This window comes from Trichosurus vulpecula, chromosome 6 (assembly GCF_011100635.1).
Source record: "Trichosurus vulpecula isolate mTriVul1 chromosome 6, mTriVul1.pri, whole genome shotgun sequence".
NCBI classification, from domain to species: domain Eukaryota; kingdom Metazoa; phylum Chordata; class Mammalia; order Diprotodontia; family Phalangeridae; genus Trichosurus; species Trichosurus vulpecula.
Window position 1 is genome coordinate 233,357,523 of NC_050578.1, and position 21,285 is coordinate 233,378,807.

Genomic DNA, 21,285 nt, shown 5'->3' on the forward strand with positions numbered 1-21,285 from the left:
ACTAGAGAGTTCTATGTTCCACGTGTGGGGGGGAGGTGCCAGCTCTGCCACCCCAGCACTGCTCCTTCCCCAACCCCCAACCCGGACTGGGCTTAGATCTTCCACCGGCTGTGCCCTCCTGCTCTGATCCGCCACTTAATTCCTCCCACCAGGTAGGCCTGGAGCCGGAAGTAAGAACAGCTGTAGCTGCCCCTGGGGCTGGAAGCTGAACCGTGAACTCCTTCTACTCCCGCAGCTTTTCCCACTAACCTTCTCCGCAGTCTTTGGTGTTTGTGGGTTAAGGAGTCTGGTAACTGCCGCAGCTCACTGATTCAGGGCGCTAGGGCTTGCTCTGCCCGGTTGCTGGTCTTGTTGGTCCACGCCGCTCAGGCTGGGTTCTGCTCCACTCCGTTCCCAGCTCCCATCTCCGAGCTCTGTGTGGGATAGACCTCACCCAGAGACCATCCAGGCTGTCCTGGGCTGGAGCCCTGCTTCCCTCTGCTGTTTTGTGGGTTCTGCCATTCTAGAATTGGTTCAGAGCCATTTTTTATAGGTTTTTGGAGGGACTCGGTACGGAGCTCACACTAGTTCCTGCTTATCAGCCGCCATCTTGACTCCGCCCCCCCTCCCGTCTATATAATTTCTAATGTCCATTTCCCATTTCTCATTGCTCATTACTTTAGAGCAGCTATAGTCAAATTAAAGTTTATACTGTCTAAAAACTGTGTGGATTTTAGTCCCCTCTGATCTCTTTTCTGCCACTCTGCCTCCATTATTCTAAAAGCAGAAAAGGGCTACCCAGGACTGAGGACCATTTTGTATTTTTTGTATTTTTCATTTTTTCATGCATTGCTATGGCCAAAGAATTTGTTGCCAAGTGGCCAACCCATTGATGTTAAGCCTTTCCTTATTTACCTGGGCTGTTCCTTGGAAGGTAGTTTCAGTTTGTTGTTGGGGCTGTACTTAAAACCTTTCCAGTGAGGCACAAGTCATTGATTATCATCTCCTTCAAGAACCCAGCATCCCTTTCATACCCCCAGAAGTCATCAGGGTAGGATTTTGTGGAGGACTGGGTAAGATTTTAAAAATTCACAGTATAGATTTTTATTTTAAAAAATCAACACAGCTGATGTCCTTGGAGTCATTTTGTTGTCTGAGGTAGGTTAAGCATCCTTGTCCTATCTTGTCTGCGTTATAAATTTGCTCAGTAAACTTATTCTTCATTTTTAATTAATTTTAAAAATTTATTTCATTAAATAGATTGCAATTACTTGTAAAAGATTTTAACATTCACTTATTAAAATTTTAGTTCTAAATTCTCTCTCTCTCTTAACCCTTGAGAAGGCATGCAATATGATATTGCTTATACATGGAAAGTGATGCAAAACATATTTCCATATTAGCCATGTTGTAAAAGAAAACATATAAACACAAACCCAAGAGAAATACACACACACATATATACTTCGATCTGCACTTAGAGTTCATCAGCAAACCTGTTATTTATTATAAAAATAACTCTCATTAAACCCCTGGTGAAATGAATGGCCCCTTTAGGCTTTAGTGAAGTCTGAATGAATGAAGTTTTCCTCTGTTTTATATAAGACACTGGATATTTTTTAAGGCAGGATAAATCCTGTGAACCTGAAATCTTACCCACTATGGGGAATCTTACATTACTGCTCAAATCAAGCCAAAATGTGTGAGACATTGCTTTTGCAAGTCACTCCTCATTGCTCAAAACCAATGACAGAGAACATAAATGAGTTTGGGTTACGTGTATTTGAATTTAACTCTATGGTATTCTAGTGGCCAAAGTGTTGTAAGCATCTTCACCTGTCTGTGATTTATTGAATCTGTGTGTTAAAGAAAGTATGTGACCCGGTTTCCCTTGCCACCCTACATGCTTTTAGATTGTATTCTCTCTATGGGCAGCTTCTGTCAGCTTGAAGAATGCAATGTCCTTTGATTGTTAGACTAAGCCAGACCTAATTAAGAGGGTGAATTTGCTGAAATGAAATCACAGATTGCATTGCAAAATCAAGCATAGGATGGATTGGGAGGTGCCGGCAAGGAGTAAAAGCCCAAGCCTGTGCAAGAGTCTTCAGGGATCAGACAGAAAGTATCAGAAACGTAAGCTGTAGCCCTTGGGAACATAGGGGTAGGGAGTCTGTCATAAGAGAATGGGTAGTAAGGGCCAGATCCCACGCACAAACAGAGGCAAAAAATAAAACTGAGGAGGTAGCTAGGTAGCAGGATTTCCCAGAGTTTAGTGCAGGAAAAAGTAGTTCAATTCTAGGGTTGTGACCCCACAACCATAAGGTATAGATCTTATGTCTCTGTCCTCATTTATTCCTTCTTTCATGGACAGTGGCTAGTTGGTATGGGCTGGCAGCTGGCAAGAGACCAGTGTTGCTTACCTGAGAGAGGCCAAATGGCGTTTAGTCTTCGTCTTTAAGTCCCTGAGTGGTAAAGTAGGTAGAGTGTGGGACTTGGTGTCAGGAAGTTCTGAGTTCAAATCTAGCTTCAGACATTTATTATGCATCTCTAGGCAAGTAGGTCAATCTCTGCCTGCATCAGTTCCCTTGTCTATGAAATGGGGCTAATGATAGCACCTAACTCCAGGATTTGTTGTGAGTTTAAAATGAGATAATATTTGTAAAGTGCTTTGCAAACCTTCAAGCACTATGTAAATGCTAACTGTTGTCATCACTGTCATCATCATCATCATTCTGGATCATTATCATCATCATCACCGTAACTACGCCTGTCACACAGTAGGTGTTTAATAAATGCTCATTGACCAATTGATCAGTTGATAATGGAAAGGCCAAAAGGACTGGCCCCAATCCTCTGCTTTGGCACTTGCTTGTTCTCTGCATTTTAGTATCTTTGAACCTCAGTTTCTTCACAGGATCATTTTGGAAAAAGCTGGATATGAAATCCAACAGCATCCTAAAATAGAAGGTGCTCCTGGCTAAAAGTAAGGAGTTGTGCCAGGAGTATGGCCTTAAGCATTATGGCTCTCTTGTGGCAATCAAAGGAGAGTGGACAGTTCCCTGAATTTGGGAGTCAGGATGTCCTGAGTCTCAGTCCTGTCTCAGACATTTCCTAGCTCTCTGATTTCAGGGAAATGATTCGACTTCTCTCGTCCTCTGTTTTGTCATGGGGATGATAATAGCACCCACCTGAGAGGGTTGTTGTAAGGATAAAATGAGATGATATATACATATATGTATATATATGTGTATATTTAAAACACTTTGCAAAACTTACAACTGTATGCATTAGGTATTCTTATGGCTGCATTTTTAGCTTTCTCATTGCTATTTGCTAGCTATGTACCCCTTGGGGAAGTCACCTAATTGAGGTAGTTATCCTTACTCAATCTATCTCATAAAGTTGGAGTTTTTTCTTTTTAAACTCATTTGTATGATGCCTGAAAGTTTGCAAAGCTCAAAAATATTACATGTCTTGCCTATATTTATGTGACTAGTAAGTAGAGGAATAGAGATTTGAGCCTAGGTCTGTCCTCAATCCAAGTCCACGGCTATTTTCACTTTATTACTCAGCTTTTCCAAAGCAACCAGCATCTGCTTCTTCCTGGGTGCCTGCATATGTCCACCAAGTGTCCATCCATAACAGAAGCTAAAAAAAAGACTAGCATTTATATAGCAACTCATAGTTTGCAAAGTGTGATTATGTATATATATATATATATGTATATATATATATATATATATGTGTGTGTGTGTGTGTGTGTGTGTGTGTGTGTGTGTGTGTATGTATAATCTCTTCATCTTCACAACAACCCAATGAGGTAGGTCCTATTATGATCCCCATTCTAGAAATGACAAAACTGAGGTTGAGGAAAGTTAAATGACTTGGCCAGGGTCACCCAGTTAGTAAATGTCTGAGGCTGAATTTGAATTCAGGCCTCCCTGACTCCAAGCCCAGCGCTGTATCCACCATAACACTAGATCACCTTACCAGGGGCCAAGGGCAGATGTCAATGCATAAGGCTGTATTCACACTTAGGACTATTGATTCCAAGTCACCTATGCCATGGTTTCTCTTTTGAGGATAAAATCAGATAAGTTATCTGAAAGTGCTTTGAAAGCTATAATGTAGGGTTAGGGTTGAGGGTCATAAAGTACAAAGCATAATAATAATTTTATGTGGCTATATAGGAAGACCCTGCCCCTAGCACTCCTGTCAGGTACTTGGCTACAAGTAATTGAGTTGTGCTCTAGGTTGTAAAGCTTTGGCCCAGTAATATCTAAACTCTAGCATTGCTGATGACAAGTGGCGATGGTGATGACTGATTAAGATAGGAACAAAATACAAGATGACTATAGAAATCAAGGTTCTGCATTCTTCCTAGCCACTTCTTTCTGTACAGTTCCTAATCACTGCCCTTAGTTTTGCCTTTCTCATCTAAAAATACTATGTAATAAATGCATATAATCAGATCTTTGACAACCATAATGCTTGGGGTAAAAAAAAAGAGAGAGACATTTGCCCTTGAGAAGAGGAAGAGTGCGGGGAGAATAAAGGGGCCCATTGTGATAGGCATCTTCAAGGATCTGAAAGATGGCCCAGCTACACTTCTAATTCTCTGAATTTTTCTACCTATGTACCAGCAGTGTTCTCAATCTAGATGCCTCGATCCTTGTAGCCCCCTCTTCCCCACTGGCTAGTTCCTACCTTGGACAACCATTTCAGGAAGTGCCTAGTAGGCCAGGCCTGAAGTCAGGAAGATTCATTTTCATGAGCTTGAATCTGCCCAAGACACTTTCTAGCTTTGTGACCCTGGGCAAGTCACTTAATCCAGTTTACATCAGTTTCCTCATCTGTAAAATGAGCTGGAGAAAGAAATTGCAAACCACTTTAGTATCTTTGCCAACAAAACACTAAATGGCTTCAAAAAGAGCTGGAAATGGCTGAATGACAACTAGGCTATCCAGCCTCACTTTTTCTCCCTTTCCTTAAATTCTGGATTTTTCCACCTTGATAACTGCTCCCTCCCTTATCCTGCTGTATGTTGCCTTGAACCATTAGAATGTGAGCTCCTTGAAGCTTCTTTCTGATTGTATTGTTACTCCTAAAAATTAGTACAGTACGGTGCCTGGCACATAGTAGGCACTTGATAAATGTTTTCTGTTTGTCTTTCTATGGAAGATTCACTTTCTTGTTGCCCTCAGAGAATAGAACTAGTAGCAATGGGCAGGAGTTGCAGAGAAACAAGTTTTAATGTAAGGAAAACTTGCCCCTCAATGAGGGCTGTTCCCAAAATGGGATGGGCTGCCTCAGGAGGCAGGGGTTCCCTATCACTAGAAGGCTTCAATGGAAGGCTGGCTGAAGTCTTTTGGGTACAATGGAGAGGCCATCCTTGAGCTGATACAGTTTGGATCCAATGGCCTCTGAAATACTCCATCTCTGAATTCTGTGATTCCACGAGGGGGATGTTCTGGTTAACTGTATGTTACATTGACTCCTTCTTGTCTTTTTTTCAGTATTTGCTTCAGTCTTCTCAAGTCTTTATTAAAACATGAAGACCTTTTTTCTGCTTTTGTACTAGATCTCTCTTCAATGTCTAAGAATTGTGATGGGCCTTTGGGCCATTCTGGAGGGTGATATCCCTTTTCAGTGTTCAGGTTTGCAGAAGTGGTAGGTGTGAGAGTCTGCAAAGAATCTATTCTGACCCCAATACATCTTCTACAAGTTGGAAGATTAAAAAAATTCCCTGTAGTCAATTTGATTTCCTTCCTTTTTTTGATTGGCCTCTTTCTCCTAAAAGTTGGAGTCATTGAATTTGAGTTGGAAGAAACCGTGGGAATTATCTCACCCCATTCATTCATCTTACAAATGAGGAGACTGATGCCCAGACAGAGTAAGTGTGAGTCCAAGGTCACAGAGGAGGCTTGTGGCTGAAGGCAGAGGAAACATAGAGGAAAATTCTAATTGATGGCTCTTAGTCAAGCTAGTTATTGTGGTAGAAATCTGTTACTCATGATGCTGGATTCTCAATTCAAAGAAACAAGCGTTTATTTGGCATCTATTCTGTATAAAACACTGTGCTGGAGATACACAGATAAAACTTTTTAAAAATAGCTCCTATTCTCAATGTCTTTACCTTCTATTAGGGGAGAGAACATGTAAATAGATACATAAACATAAGGTCATTTGAGGAGTTTTCCATATGAAGGGACACTTCAACTTAGCTTTGAAGGAAGTTGAGGATTATAAAAGACAGGGGTTAAGAGGGAAGGCTTCTAGGCATGGGGAACAACTTGTTTAAAGAGATAGAGGTGGGAGACAGGATTTCATTTAGTGGGAACAATAAGTGAACTGGCTTGGCTACAAGATGGAATACTATTCACTAGCTCAGAGTTTTCCCTGTGTGGGGTTGTTGTCACGTCTGATTGCTTGTGATCCCATGGACCATAGAACACTAGGCCCTTGTATCTTCTGCTATCTCTTGAAGTATGTCCAAATTCATGTTCGTTTCTTCCATGACACATAATCCACTTAATCCTCTGCTGTCCCCTTTTCCTTTTGCCTTCAATCTTTCCCAACCTCAAAGTCTTTTCTAGTGAGTCCTATCCTCTCCTTATATGACTGTAGTATTTAGTCTCATTCAATCATAGATAAAGAGTTAGAAGAGACTTGAGACATCTTTAGTCTAATCCCCTTATTTTAGGGCTGAGAAAACTGGGAGGTCCAGAGAGAATCCCAGAGCCACCCAATGTCAGAGGGCATCTAGTACAATCCATCCCTGAGCAAGAATCATCTCTACCCCATACCTAACAAGTGGTTTCTACTTTCAGTCCTTATATTAGAGGCACTTGCTACTTTCTAAGGTGGCTCATTCTACTTTTGTGCAGCTATCGTCATTAGGAAGGCTTCCCTGATATCAAGCCAAGACTTCCCTTCCTCTTGGCAATTTCCATCCCTTGCTCCTGGTTCTATAGCAAGAGACCAAACAAAACAAATCTAATCCCTCTTCCATGTGACTGTGCTTTAAATAACTAAGAGGGGTATTTTGTGCTACCTGAGTCTTCTCTTCTACAGCCTAAACATCAATTTCTTCAACTGATTCTTCTGTGTGACATGGAGTCGAGGCCCTTCACCATGATGATTACCTTACTCTGGACAGTCTCAACTCAAGATCAAGAGGTTAAGGCTCAGGATCACATGGGTAGTGAGTTTGAAGACAAGATTTTAACCCAGATTTTCTGGCCCCAAATCCAGCATTCTTTTCATTGTACCAAGCCTCTAGCTGCTTAAGTGACCAAGACCCCAGTGACCTGAAAGAGTGACAGCTGCTTCAAGCAATTTAAAATATGGAGTCCTTTGCGTGACTTGCTTTATAGCGGTTGTCAGTTCTGTATTGGCAATTTCCTTTGAACTTGGAAATTAAATACTGACTGCCATTCCAAATTAGCAATATGTTATTTTCCCTTTTTGAGGGAAATCTTTCTTACCATTAGCTCAACTGGTATTTGGGCAAACAGAAACTGTGTAGGCTATATTTAGAGTTTTCTGCATTCCCTGAGGTTCTTAATGTAAACAGCATGTAATTACAGTTAATGTAACCTGCTCCTTCAGGCAGTTTGGGTTGAGATTGGCTGCCATGGGGCAGAGAGGAAGGAGTAAACAGGACTTCTGGTTGCTGCTTTCACACTAACAGATACCTTCCCTACTGGGACTGGGCAAGGATCTATTCTCATTGCTTTCTTTTGTCCTAAATGCAATGTCCTTTAGTCAGCCTTGGGAGTTGAGATTTTTTTTCCTTCAATCTGCCTGGGCAGATGTTCTCTCTGCTGGAATAATACTGAGAAAACTTCAAATAGGTAGCCATGAGGGTGCACATGTGTGTGTGTGAGCATGCATGTGCAGACATATGGACATGGGTGTGTGCTCCACTGCCACCAGGCTCCACCCACATTGCAGATCAGGAAATGGAGAGAAAAAGGCTCAGTGCATATCTATGAAGCAGAGAGGATGACACAGAGAACCCATCCCACCCATCCCTTCATTTCATTTCTTTCCTTCATTTTTTTTTATATTTGCTTTCCATGCTAGTGCCTAATCATTGCCTTGGTGTGTTTTTATAATCTCAGTTAAAATGACAAATGACATATTCACCTGAGGACACAGAAAAAAAAAAACCAACCCTTTCTGCAAAATTGAAATTGATCTGCAAAATAGGAACACTTGTAATGACTTTTCGTGTGTGTGTGTGTGTGTGTGTGTGTGTGTGTGTGTGTGTGTGTGTATGAAGAAGTGGTGATGACTCTAAGCTCTCAAAGAGTATACTAGCAGGAGTGAGCACAAGCTCTGTTAGGTATAAAACCACCTGGAAAGGCTTTTACTACAAGCCTGGTGGTAGACTGCTTAACCCTCCCTCATGGACCAGTCTAGCTAAGCTCAAAGTGACTTATAGCCAGAGGATCATAGATATCATAGAACCAGAGGTGGGAGGGACCTCTGGGACTATCTAGTCCAACCCCGTTGTCTTACTGATATAGAACCTGAGGTACAGAAGAGTGAAAACAACTCACCTAAGATCTCACAGCCAGTGTGATGAATGTTTTTGGACACAGCAACTCATGAAATTATTTTCTGAGACACAGAGGGGCTCTGATCTGCATAGGTGGCTGTAGTATTTGATCAATGAAATCATAGCCTTTTTTTAAAGATTAAAATGACCTTAATGGATGAAGGATCTATGATCAACATTTACAGAATGTAGTTCTTTCTCTCCCTTCTTTTCACTAATGGTGGGTTGCCATCCTAGTAGAGGGGGTTGGGATCAGGAACTCAGTTATCTAGAGTTAGAAGGAACCCCCAAGGCCATCTAGTTCCAGACCATCTGTTCAACCTCCTCATTTTACAGAGGAGTAATCCGGGAAGTTCAATGAACCTGCCCAAGGTCACCAAGGTAGGAAGTATAAAAAATGGGATTTCAACTGATACCCAGAGTCAGTGCTGTTTTCCCTGGACAATCCTGCCTGCTTTAAGAGAGCTCTCAACAAGCTGTGATGAGCATGTTGACACCTTCCACAGAAAATGCTCTTAAGAGTCCAAACAAATGCTTCTCTTCTTGCAGGCTTTTCAAGTGTTGATCAGAGGACTTCCCTGATTACCCTTTTCATCCCCCCATCCCCCACTAACAATGCCAGGAAATCCAGCAGATGGTATTAAAGCTGGTGACAAGTACCAGGTCTGAGCTAATTAATGAATTTCTTGTTTATGTTCCCCCATGGGATTGATCTTAGAGTAAGAGAATTTGAGGCTCATTCTATAGTTCTAATCAATTCCACTCAAATGTTAAAAGGACCTTACAAGTCATTTAGCCTAACATCCTCATTAGAAATTGAAGCCAGGAGGGAGGAAGTAACTTGTTCATGGTCACTCTGTTAATCAGCCAATCATCAAGCACCTATAAAGTACCTACTATGAACTGGGCACCTGCTACATGCTGGAGATACAAATACAAAGAATGAAGCAATTGCAGCTCATGAGGAGTTGACAATCTAATGGGGAAAGACAAGTACATGTATAAGGGTATAAAGACTAAATATAAAGAGAGTAAACACAGATGAATACACAGTAGTTAAAGACCAGGCAGGTTAGGCAAGAGGGACAGGCACTAACAGTGGATAGGAGGGGGAGGGTCAGAAGAGGCAAAAAATGGTGCTTGGGTTGTGGCTCTGGTTAGTGAGAGGACTGGATTAAGGGCCAGGGTCTTCTGGATCCCATTCCTCCACCTCCCTCCCCATCCCCAACCCCCTTCACTAGAAAAAATGGAAACAGGCACGCTGCTAGGTGATGGGGGTCATGTTAAATGTTTTCCGAAAGGCTTTTTACTGAAACTGAGAACACACATTAACTTTTGCTGTATTGAAATGGACATTTCTGGCATTTCCCACTGGTCCAGGAGAGGTAGGGGGTGTTCTTCATTCTGACATGCCACTCATTTATTCACTGGTAGAAAAAAAGAAGAGCTGATCTTTCAGAAATGTTCTCCTGCCTTCTAGGAAAGCCTGTGAGTAGGAGAGCTGGAAAAGAAAGCATAGGGTGGGGTGGGCAGGGGATGAGGTGAAGAGGAACCCAGCTTCCTTAGTTCTGGCTTAGCAGCAGCTGACATTTCAAAGGTGTGAATGTTTATTCTTGTTTTCTGGTGGGGGAAAAGCACTGGGCAATTTTCTCACTGTTAGCATTTATAGTTATGTAAAATAAGATCAAATAACTGCTTTGAGAGAAAGAGTGTGGCCTGGAAGATTGCCCGGGAACAAAAAGTCCAAGCTATACTGCGTTTTCTTGAGGGTTTCCAGCTGAGCAGCTTGCTCTGATTTCCTCACCTGCAAAGGAGGTGTCACCTCTCAAAAGGGACAGGCCCCTTGATGGGTCTAATGGTGATCACTCAGTTTGTCAATCAATACCTACCATGTTCAAAGCCCTGTATTCGGCACGTGGTATATGTCTGTGGGGTGGGGTGGGAGGTCCTCAGGGAGGATCAAAGATGAAGGATCACAAATGCTGAGATGAATGGTATTTAAGAAGTCATCTAGGCAGTTAGTGACACAATGGATAGAGTGCTGGACCTGAACTGAGGAAAACACATTCATATCCAACCCGACACTTACTAGTTGTGGGACCATGGGTAAAGAAGCAATGAAGAAGCAATGAGGAGACACTGAAATTTCTTCAGAAGATGTAACATAGTTAGATCTGTATTTTAGGGCCTGAACTAAGGTGATGTCACTGTGAGTGAAGAAACGACAGGAAAGATGATGATGCTTTTTTCTCTGGAAACAGAGAAATTTGGAGAAAGGGAGAATTGCTCCTAGTTTTCCCTATGTAGGCAGGAAGGACAAGTGTAATAACTTTCCTAAGTTCAAATCTGTTGGATACTTGAAGACAATTATATCTTTCCAGGAAAATGGCTACCTCTTTCAAAGAGCTCGCAATCTAGTTGGGCTGACAGTTTCATATATTAAAAAAAGATGTAACAAAGGAAAGGGACTTTTTAAAGCTCCAAAGGAGGGGTATTTGTGATTAATGCCATGGAAATTCATAGAAAGGAGTTGTTCCTATTGACTAGGGTGCTTAAGAAAATCCTCATTGGTGAGTTAAGACCTGAACTACGCCTTGGAGAATGGATAGTATTTTGGGAAATGAGAGGGAAGAAGAGCGTGATTAAATGTGCAGAGAGGTCACTACTCTCTCTTATCCAGCCTTCAAGTGGTTGCCAAAGTGATATTTCTAAAGCATAGCTCTGGCAAATCACTATCTTGCTCAGTAAGCCCCAGTGGCTTCCTTTTGCCTTTAGGATGAAATACAGCTCCTCTATTCAACATTTAAAGTCCTTCACAACCTGACTTTACCTTACATCCTTAGGCTTATTATCTGTTACTTCCTTCAATTCTCTGTTCTAGCCAAATGAATCCCTGATGTTCCTTTCCTTCCACAATTCCATTCCTTTGCTTGTTTCCTTGCCATTTTAGGCTGTGCACCTCCCCTCCCCCATGCCTGTAGTTCACTGCCTCCCCACTTAGAATCATTAGCTTCTTCAAATCTCAGCTCACATTCACTTTCTTACTTGATGACTTTCCTGATCCCAGTGACCTCCCTCACAAAATTATTTTGTATTATCTTTGTACATATATTGTTGCTGTTCAGTCAAGTCTTCTGTTGTGTCTGACTCTTTGTGACTCCATTCAGGTTCGTCTTTTGTTTTTCTTTTGGCAAAGATACTGGAGTAGTTTGCTATTTCCTTTTCCAGCTCATTTTACAGATGAGAAAACTGAGACAAATAGGATTAAATGACTTGTCCAGGGTCAAACAACTAGCAAGTGTCTGAGGCTAGATTTGAACAAAGAAGATGAGTGTTCCTCAGTCCAGGCCCAGCACACCATCCACTTTATCCACTGTGCTACCAAGATGCTCTCAATGTACACATGTGTTGTATATAACTGTACATGTACACTTTACCTCCAATAAAATATAAAGTCCTTAAAGGATGAGAATTTTTTTTATTTTTGTCTTTATATCACTGTCATATACAGGTGCCTACTAAGTACTTGTTGATTGACTAAAATGGCAATTTTCCTGGTATGTTTAGAAGATAATAGACAACCTAGTTTGATGTCAGCCCAAAATTTGGCAAACAATGTTAATTTATAGAGATGGTAATTATAGGCTTGACTGCTGAGGGCCTTTAGTGCTAGAATAAGGATTTTGGACTTATCCAGTAGGCATTGGGAGTCACTGATTTTTTATTAGACAATGGAAATTTAAAAAAAATTTTTTTTTAAAAGAAAATCTACCTTCTTTATCCCTCCTTGAGAAATGAATAAAAACTAGATCTCCTGTAACAACCGTTTATAGTTAAGTAAAACAAACTCCCAGATTGGCCATGTTCCAAAAAGATGTCTCCATCTGTACTCTGAATCCATCCCCGCTCTGTCAGGAGATAGGTAGTCTGTTTCATCATGAGTCCTCTGAAATCAAGGTTGGTCATTGTGTTGCTTGAAGTTCCTAAGATCTTAAAAGTCCAAATGGTTCTCCTGGTTTTGACCACATCTCTCTGTATCACTTAATCACAAGTCTTCCCATGTTTCTCCGAAACCACCTCTTTTATGGTTTCTTATAGCAAAATAGAATTCTATTACATTCATACACCATAACTCGTTCAATCATCCCCCAGTTGATGACTACCCTCTCAGTTTTTAATTCTTTGTCACTATAAACAAAGCTTCTCTGTGTGTCTCTATGCACATATACTTATATATATTTATACGCATATGTATAAATGTCTTTCTCTCTCTGCCTATCTCCTTTTCTCTTTGATCTTTTTGCTGAATAATAGACCTAGTAGTAGTGTTGCTGGGAAAAAGAGTATGCACAGTTTAATAGTTTTTTATATATGGTTCCAATGTACTTTCTATAATAGCTAGACCCCTTCACAGCTCCACTAATCATGCATTAATGTACCTATTTTCCCAAAGCCCCTCCAACATTTGCTAGTTTTCTTTTTTTTAATCAATTTTGCCAGTCTGATGAAGTATAATAAAACTTCAATCTTTTAGAGACCGAGAGATCATCCAACTAGCTCCTTTATTTTATAAGCCTTTATGATTAGCTGAATCAGGAAGTGTAGTGGATCTCATCAGTGTCCATGCTACTCAGTTAGTGCTAGGCAAGGGCCAAGAATGCAAGCAGCTGTAACAAAAAGAATAAAGCTCTAGACAATCAGGTTGAGTAATACAAATAAGCAATCAAGTCTCTGGTGCTCTTAGCCATTTGCTATCTTTAAAATAGCATAGGAACCCTGACCCTGGTTCCCTTTTGTGATAGTTGGCCCATTCAAATGTCTTAGTCCTTAGAATCTAGGGAATCTTTAGACATTGAGGTGCCATTCCAATCTGGTTTTTAGGCTTATGCTTTTTTCTCTCATCTCAGAACCTGCCTACTGCAGGCAAGAGTTGACCTTTTTGAGGCAAATTCTTGCTTGAGTATAGTCTAAGAACACAAACAACCAAATAAAAAGACTAAAACTTTGGGGGATCAGACTGAACCATTCAAATGATCAACCACCAGGTACTCCCTACATTTTTACTTCTTAATCTAGTATAGATCTCCTGGCTCTGAATTAAACTTTTCTAAACCTCTTCTCTTTTAGGTGCTCCACAGAAACCTTAGTACCAACCTAGTCTGAGTTTTCCATTTATGCTTTCTACCTCACAGTTTGTATCTTGACTTTTTGTACCTCCTTTGCCTTCAGCCCTACTGGTATCTTGCCATATTCCTGCATTGTCTTGATAGGATCTGACAAAATGATGCTCTTTTGAAGTGTATTCTAGTGGGGTTGATAAGAAGCATAGACTCTAGGGAACATGTTTCTTTCTCTTTCCCTTATCAACCCTAAAAGAGGCACTAGAACAGAAAGAAAAATCTGGTTTTCTTGCCCTATATCATTTGAGAAATTATCTGTTTAGCCTTCAATTCCCCAAGGATGTAATGAAGGTGAGCATGTTTGTAGTAAAAAAGTGCTTTCAAAATCACATGTGCTCTTCCCAGATGATGTGATGATGAAAATAATGTAACTCCTTTAAGATTTAAGGTGGTCAATTGTTTTCTGAGTTCCCTTGAACATTCTCTGATTTCTTTTTGAGGTCTTCTTAGTGGGTTCCCAAATCTGTGTGCTGGTTGGATTAGCTACTTTCTATGTTCATTTATTCTAGGAGTATTCATGAATCCAAAACATCTTTGATAAATCACCCTCATTCATCAACTCATCCCCTCTTGTCTGGATTATTTCAATAGCCTCCCAGTTGGTCTCCTTACCTGAAATCTTTTCCCATTCCAATCCATCTACCTTGATGCAAAATGACTTTCCTAAAGTGCATGTCTGATCCTCACTCAGTATAAGTCAATGTCATACCCTGAGTAAGTTCCAGGGGCTTCTTTATTACCTCTGAGATCAAATATAACTCCTCTTTTTGGCATTCAAAGCTCTTTACAACCTGACGCCTTCATATCTTTTCAGCCTTCTTACACATCATTTCCCTCCTTTTGTTCTATAGTTTAGCCATACTGGTCTACTTGCTCTTCTATCCCATCTCTCAACTATGCATCTTTATGTCCACTATCCCCTATGCCTGGAAAATTCCTGGCTTCCCAAAAGACTCAGATAAAATCTCATTTACCAAAGAAGGTCTTACTGGTCTCCCCAGTTGCTAGTTAGTGCCTTCTTCTTCAAGGTATTTTTATATACACACTATAGGAATCATGCCTATGCCTACTTGTGTACATATTGCATTTATTCAATTGTGATTTCATTGAGGGTGAGAGTTGTTTTTGCTTTTCTTTGTATCCCTAGTGCTTAAGAGAGTACCTGGTACATAGTTAGCACTTAATAAATGCTTATTGATTATAGGCTCATGGATCCAGAGCTGGAAGGGACCTTAAAGGTCACTAAGTTCAATCCTCTCATTTTACAAATGAGGAAATTTGGGCTGAGAGAAATGATGCACTTGAGGTCACACAGAGAGTGATGCAGATGTCCCTAGGAGAATGGGCAGATGAGAACAATTTGTTCATCAACTGAAGCAGGCACTATGGTGGCTCACTTAGAGCTTGGTCAAGCATCAAAGACACTAAAACTACATCCTGGGTCAAAACCAATCATCTTGACTTTCGTCCTGCCACTGGACTCCCATGACTCTGAAGGAGAAACTGAGGCTGATGACCTTGTTCAGCTCTGTCTCACTTTAATCTCATTTACCCTCAAGTCAAGACACCGATCCTCTTTGAAAATGAAGGACAGACAACACAACATAACTGGGATTTGAAGCCAGTTCCTCTGACACTAAATTCATTGTGTTTTCACTCTAAAATGGCCACTATGTGCCAGGCACTGGGCTAGGCAGTAAAGACAAAAAGGAAAAAGTCCCTGCTGTCAAGGAATTTCATTCTCTCGCAAGGTGTTTTCCAGGTACCAAAGGTTTCACAAAAGATATAACTAAAGTCTTGATTTGTTGTTGTAGTAAGGTTATTTTGGGACAATTTTCATCAGAACCTACACACAATGACATGCTATGGCTTGAACCAGTAATGAGCAGCTATTTAAAGACTGTGTTTTAAAAAGTATGTCATGTAGTTCTGAAACGAAAGACCAGGTCCTCACCATACAGCTACAGAGGAAAGGGCCATGGTATGGGAGGAGTCTATGACATGTGAGCTTGTGTGATAGTCATTGATTTCCCATCATTTGGTTTCCTGTAACATTGCTCCCCTTGAATTCTTACTTGTCTCTGCCATTAGACTATGTGGTCCTTGAGAGCAGCAACTGTTGTTTGCCTCTCTTTTTATGCCCATCACTTAGTATAATGCCTGGCACATGGTAGTTGCTGACTAAATGTATATTGACTGATTCAGTTCTGATCAGTTCTGATATCAACAGTTTTAGCAGTAAATAATATAATTATAGGCTTTATCATGACTGGAGGTAATTCTGAGTATATAGTGAATGATGGCCTTCATTATGGGGTTAGTGAAGAATGATAAACCTCTGGCTAACAGGAAGATTGTCTGGGTTGAAAGATCCCTAGTCTTGCTGGACAAATGTTGAGTTAAATAAATATTACATGAGGAAAGTCAAATTTTGCATGTTATATGGTCCCTCCCCAATATGTAGGGAATTCTTGGTGAGGCAATACCCCCTACCAATGCATATTGGCAACTTTTCTACAACTTACTATCTTAGCTGCAAATGGACAGTGAGACTCCATACATACAGTGAAGATCCATGCATTCTAAGCACACCTATGATTTATAGGCATAGCTTGTATTTTTTTTAAGCAAAGGCCAACACAAGCTGTATTAGCAGTAGTGATGATAGTCCTATTTCCTGTAGAGATGGGTTACTTTAACTGTGTATAAGAGGAATAGTAACCAAGCCAATGGTAAAATTGAAATTGGAGCCTGCTACATGGCACTGGGTGCTGTTATTTCTAAGGTCCTTAGGAATTTAGGACCCTGTTTATCTGGCAGCCTCTCACATTATTTACAGCAACTTAATCTGCTTGCAGCAGGGCCCAATTGCTCAGTGTCCCGTCAAAATTCCTGTCAGAAAATCAGTGACTGGCCAATTGTGAACTTGTCAAAGTGACAAGTGGGCACATTGACAGAGATGGTATTTCCAGGTTTTGTATTGAATGAATGCCGCTGTATGGCGCGGTGGATGACTCTTGAAAATGAAAAATATCGACAGGGGAGAAAAATGAAAAATGTAATCTGTATCCTTTAGTCTCTGTAGTTTTACTCAGGGTGTTTTTCTTCTTCTTTTTTCTCTTTTTCTTCCCTTTCCTTCTTCTACTCTTCTTCTCTCCTACCTCCTTTTTTCTTCAATTAAACTCTTAGACGTAGAAAGAGAGATCCATGCAGCCCCACATGTGACTGAGAAGTTAATTCAACTCTTTCGGAATAAAAGTGAATTCACATTCCTGGCTACTGTGCAGCAGAGACCATCGACTTCAGGAGTGATTCTATCTATCCGAGAGCTGGAGCACAGGTAAGAAAATGATCTTTCCTTCTGCTTTGCACTGAGAGGCTCCCAATTGACTATGTAGGTTTTTGTTACAATGATGTGGAGTTGTCCAGTTAATCAAACTCCTGTTGCTAGTAACCACACCTTGGTAAATTCTCTTGGGATTTATACGATAGGAAATTAATTTTTTTAAAACCCTCTAGGGTTTGTGAGTGACTGCTATTCTCTCATGTGTGTATTATACACATGAAAAATCATAGCTTCCTTTCCACCAGGGTCTTTGATAATCAGTTTTGTTAGTTTCCTTTGTTGCAGAGTTTGAAGGGATGATTATAGCACTGCATAAGATTTCTTTCTGATACCAGGCTTTCTTCTGTTTCTTAAAATCAATAAATTAATTTCTATTGGGCACTGTGCTAAGTGATGTGGGTGGCAAATATGATCACCGACTCTTAGAATTGGAAAGTACCATAAAATCATCTAATCCAAAGACCAGGAGAATAGTGTGAGACGGTGGGAAGAGCATGGGCTCTGAAGTCAGATGACCTGAGTTCAAAAACCAACCTTGATGATTACTACCTGTGTGACCTTGGATAAGTCACTTAACCTCTCTAGGATTTAATTTCCTAATCTGTAAAATTAGAGGGTTCATTTACATGGCCTCTGACATATTTTCTAACTCTATATATATGACATATGACTTTGACCTTGGGCGAGTCCCTTAAATCCGGGGCCTCAGTTTTCTCATCTGTAAAATGAAAAAAAATGGACTAGGTGGCATCTAAGATCCCTTCCAGATCTACATCTATAGTCCTGTAGCATATAAGAAATGATCCCTGCCATAAAGGAGGTTAAATTCTATTTGGGGAGACAAAGCACAAATACTTAGATTGAAATTTAAAGAATAACACACAAAACCTACCTAAATGTAATCTCAAGGATGATTACAACATGTACTATAGATAATAGATGATGTGAGTTCAGAGGAAGGTGAGATCACTATGGGTAGATGTAATCTGGGAAGACTTCTTGAACTGGACTGTGAAGGGTGGGTAGGAATTGGATTGGTAAATGTAGAGGAGCAGGAAGGGCTTTCACTGAGAGAGAAAATTATCATGAAGAAAGTACAAACTTAAGATTTAATTGCTTAAAATCACACTGAGACTTTGTAGCAACCTGTCCATCCATCCATCCATCCATCCATCCATATATCCATCTACCTACCTACCTATCATCTATCTCTCTGCCTCTCCATCATCTGTCTATCTATCTGTCTAGCTAAGTTGGGCAATGTCTTGAGAAGCAAAGATATTTCAGTCCATTTGGATTGTCTCTGAGCTAAGCTTGCTAATGATTTGGTGTTATCATTGATATAGGCGCAAAAGAGCAGGGTGGCCTGGTGGACAAAAATGACTAATTAGAAGACCTAAGTTCTCTTTCTTGCTTTTTGTTGCATGGTCTTGGGCAAATAACTCACATGGGTAGGATGAGATAAATATTTGTCTGTCTCCATTGCGATGTGGTTTAGAGTCAGGTAGATTTTTGTTTTGAGTTCTAGAGGTATAATAGTAATTGTAATTATCTTCTCTGCTTCTGCTGCTTTTGGGTGGGAAAATATGTTAAGATACTCAGAAATTAATGTTACTTCTCATTCAATAAAGCTTTGCACTAATGTATTTTGAAAAGGGATGGATAGATCTTAGAGTCATCATAAAATGAACTTTGGACTGTCTTAATTTTGAGTAAGACTCCTCAATAAAAATGTTAGGGGGGAAAGTCCATGCAGATCTTATTGTTGCCTTTGTTCAAAAAGTTTTGAAAGAAAACTGTCCTTCTTTTGAAGGACAGCTGAACACCGAAAAGGCAAAGTGTATAGAGTGCCAGACTAGGAGTAAGGAAGACTTGACTTGAAATCCTACCACTTACATTTACTAGATATGTGACCCTGGGCAAGTCAATTAACCTTTCTTAGCCTTAGTTTTGTCCTTTTATAAAGTGAGGCAGCTGGATTTGATGGCCTCAATCTTCTCTTTCACTTTTAAATCTATGATATTATCATCCTGTGATCTTATAAGGCCATTTTTGATAGTCATAGACTTGTAGAGTTGGAAGGAGTCTCTGAGATTGTCTAGACTAGCCCATCTGGAACTGAAATATGAATGCCCTCTGTAGCATCACCAAGAATTGTTGTATAAATTTTTCTTGAAAACCCCAATAGACATGAATTCACTACCTTTCAAGGCAGCCCGTTTAATTTGTGGATAGCTCTCATTAGAAAGTATTTACTTACAATCAAGTGAAATTTGTTTCTAATATCAACCTATCAATCATCCTCTGATATAAACCACAATAAGTCTGTTCACTTTTACATGACAATCCTTCAAATATTAAAAGACAATAATTGTACCCCTTCTAAGACAACTCTTTAGTATATACCAGCATTTTATTTTTTAACTGTTTCATGTTTAGGATAGCTATGTTTGTTTAGCATCTTGGTCATTCTATAGCCACGTTTCAGTCTATCAATGTTATCCCTAAAATGTAATGCTCAAGGAAGGACATACTATACCAGATTTGGTCTGATATTGTAGATGACAGTGGGATTATTTCATAGTCCCACTGTGATATGTTTGTACACAATATTTCCTTTATTGAATCCTAAGATCTCATTAGCTACTTTTGGCTCTTGTATCACACCGATAGCACATATTGAGCTTGTAGGCCATGGAAACACCTAGGTCTTTTTTTAACATAAAATTTTTTCTAGTCAGGTATATTTCATTCTCTAAATATGCCTTCTGCTTTTTGAGCCTAAGTGTAGAACTTTAAATCTACTTCTGTTAAATTTTGTCTTATTGCATATGACCTATTTTGCCAGTATGATGAAATCTTTGTGGATCCTGATCCAGTCATCCAATATATTAGCAATCTTTCCTGGCTTTATATCAGTCATAAATTTAAGATGCATGCTATCTGTCTTCATCTGAGTCATTGATAAAAATGTGGAAGAGATATAAGCTGTGGACAGGGCTTTGCAGCACTCCACAGGAGACCTCCATCCAGCCAGACATCAATCCATTCACTGCCCTTTGGAGCTTTCTCTACTTTTTTCATTAGTGAGTTGTGAGTTATTGACTCCTGGGTGAACCTAAGAATTCTCCTTTTGCCTTATGTTCCCATTTAGGGATCCAGAAATGAGCCTTAGGAGTCTGAGGCATGTGCAGCAAATTTTATTTTATATATATAGATAGTGTGGGTGTATGTATGTGTGTATATATATATGTGCATATATATATATAGTGTGCATGTATGCCTGTGTGTGTATACATATATATATATATTTAGAGAGAGAGTGTGTGTATGTGTGTGTATATGTATATATATATAGTATGTGTATGTATGTATGTATGTGTACATATAAATATATATATTGTGTGTATGCCCGTGTGTGTGTATGTGTATATATATAGTGTGTGTGCATGTATGTATGTGTGTGTACATATAAATATATATATATATTGCTTGTATGCCCGTGTGTGTGTATGTATATATATGCATATGTGTGTGTGTGTATATATATATATATAGAGAGAGAGTGTGTATGCCTCTATGTGTGTGTGTGTGTATGTATGCCTGTATATATGTATATATCTATATAGTGTGTATGTGTAGATACAGTGTACATATTATATATATATTATATATTTATATAAATTTTTGAAAAGGCAAACATTTATTGAATACTCAGGCATAAAGGACATTAGTTTTATTTATCAAAGCAAACTAAAGAAATGAAAACTTAATTTACCTTACTGTGTTTAAATCAATAACTAAATGTTTATGATACAATGTTCTGCTTTTTTAGCATGGGCTTTTCCGAAATCTCCACTTATTCAAACCTTCACCCTCCTCCTAAGTACTGAACAACCTTTTCTTCTGCACTTAAAAAACCCAAACCAACAACCTCACGCCATACACCTTTCCAAGTAGATTCTCCTCCTCTCATACTTTGATCTGAGGCAGTTTAAGAGCCAATGTCTATCCCCTTAAAAGAACATTTTTTAGCTCTTATGTTCCTTTTCCCTAACAGTCATAGCCCCAGGGTCTCATAGTATGGACTGTGTCATAAACAAGCAGCAGCAGCAACAACAGCGATGGGTAGCCAAAAGGGTTTCAGAATATATGATCGATTTTTCCTGACCCGGCTATAGCTGCCTGGAGTCCCAGGCAAGAAACCCTGGGAC

The 21,285-nt window shown here is 39.8% G+C and overlaps 1 protein-coding gene across 1 annotated transcript in view; it reads left to right on the top strand.

Annotated features, from left to right (window-relative positions):
- The window catches only part of NELL1 (neural EGFL like 1), a 252,769-nt gene that overhangs the window by 89,989 nt on the left and 141,495 nt on the right, over positions 1-21,285 (top strand). Inside the window, exon 5 of the mRNA XM_036765115.1 lies at positions 16,915-17,065. Within this exon, the coding sequence (XP_036621010.1) occupies positions 16,915-17,065 (151 nt within the window). The remainder of the gene's footprint in view (positions 1-16,914; positions 17,066-21,285) is intronic.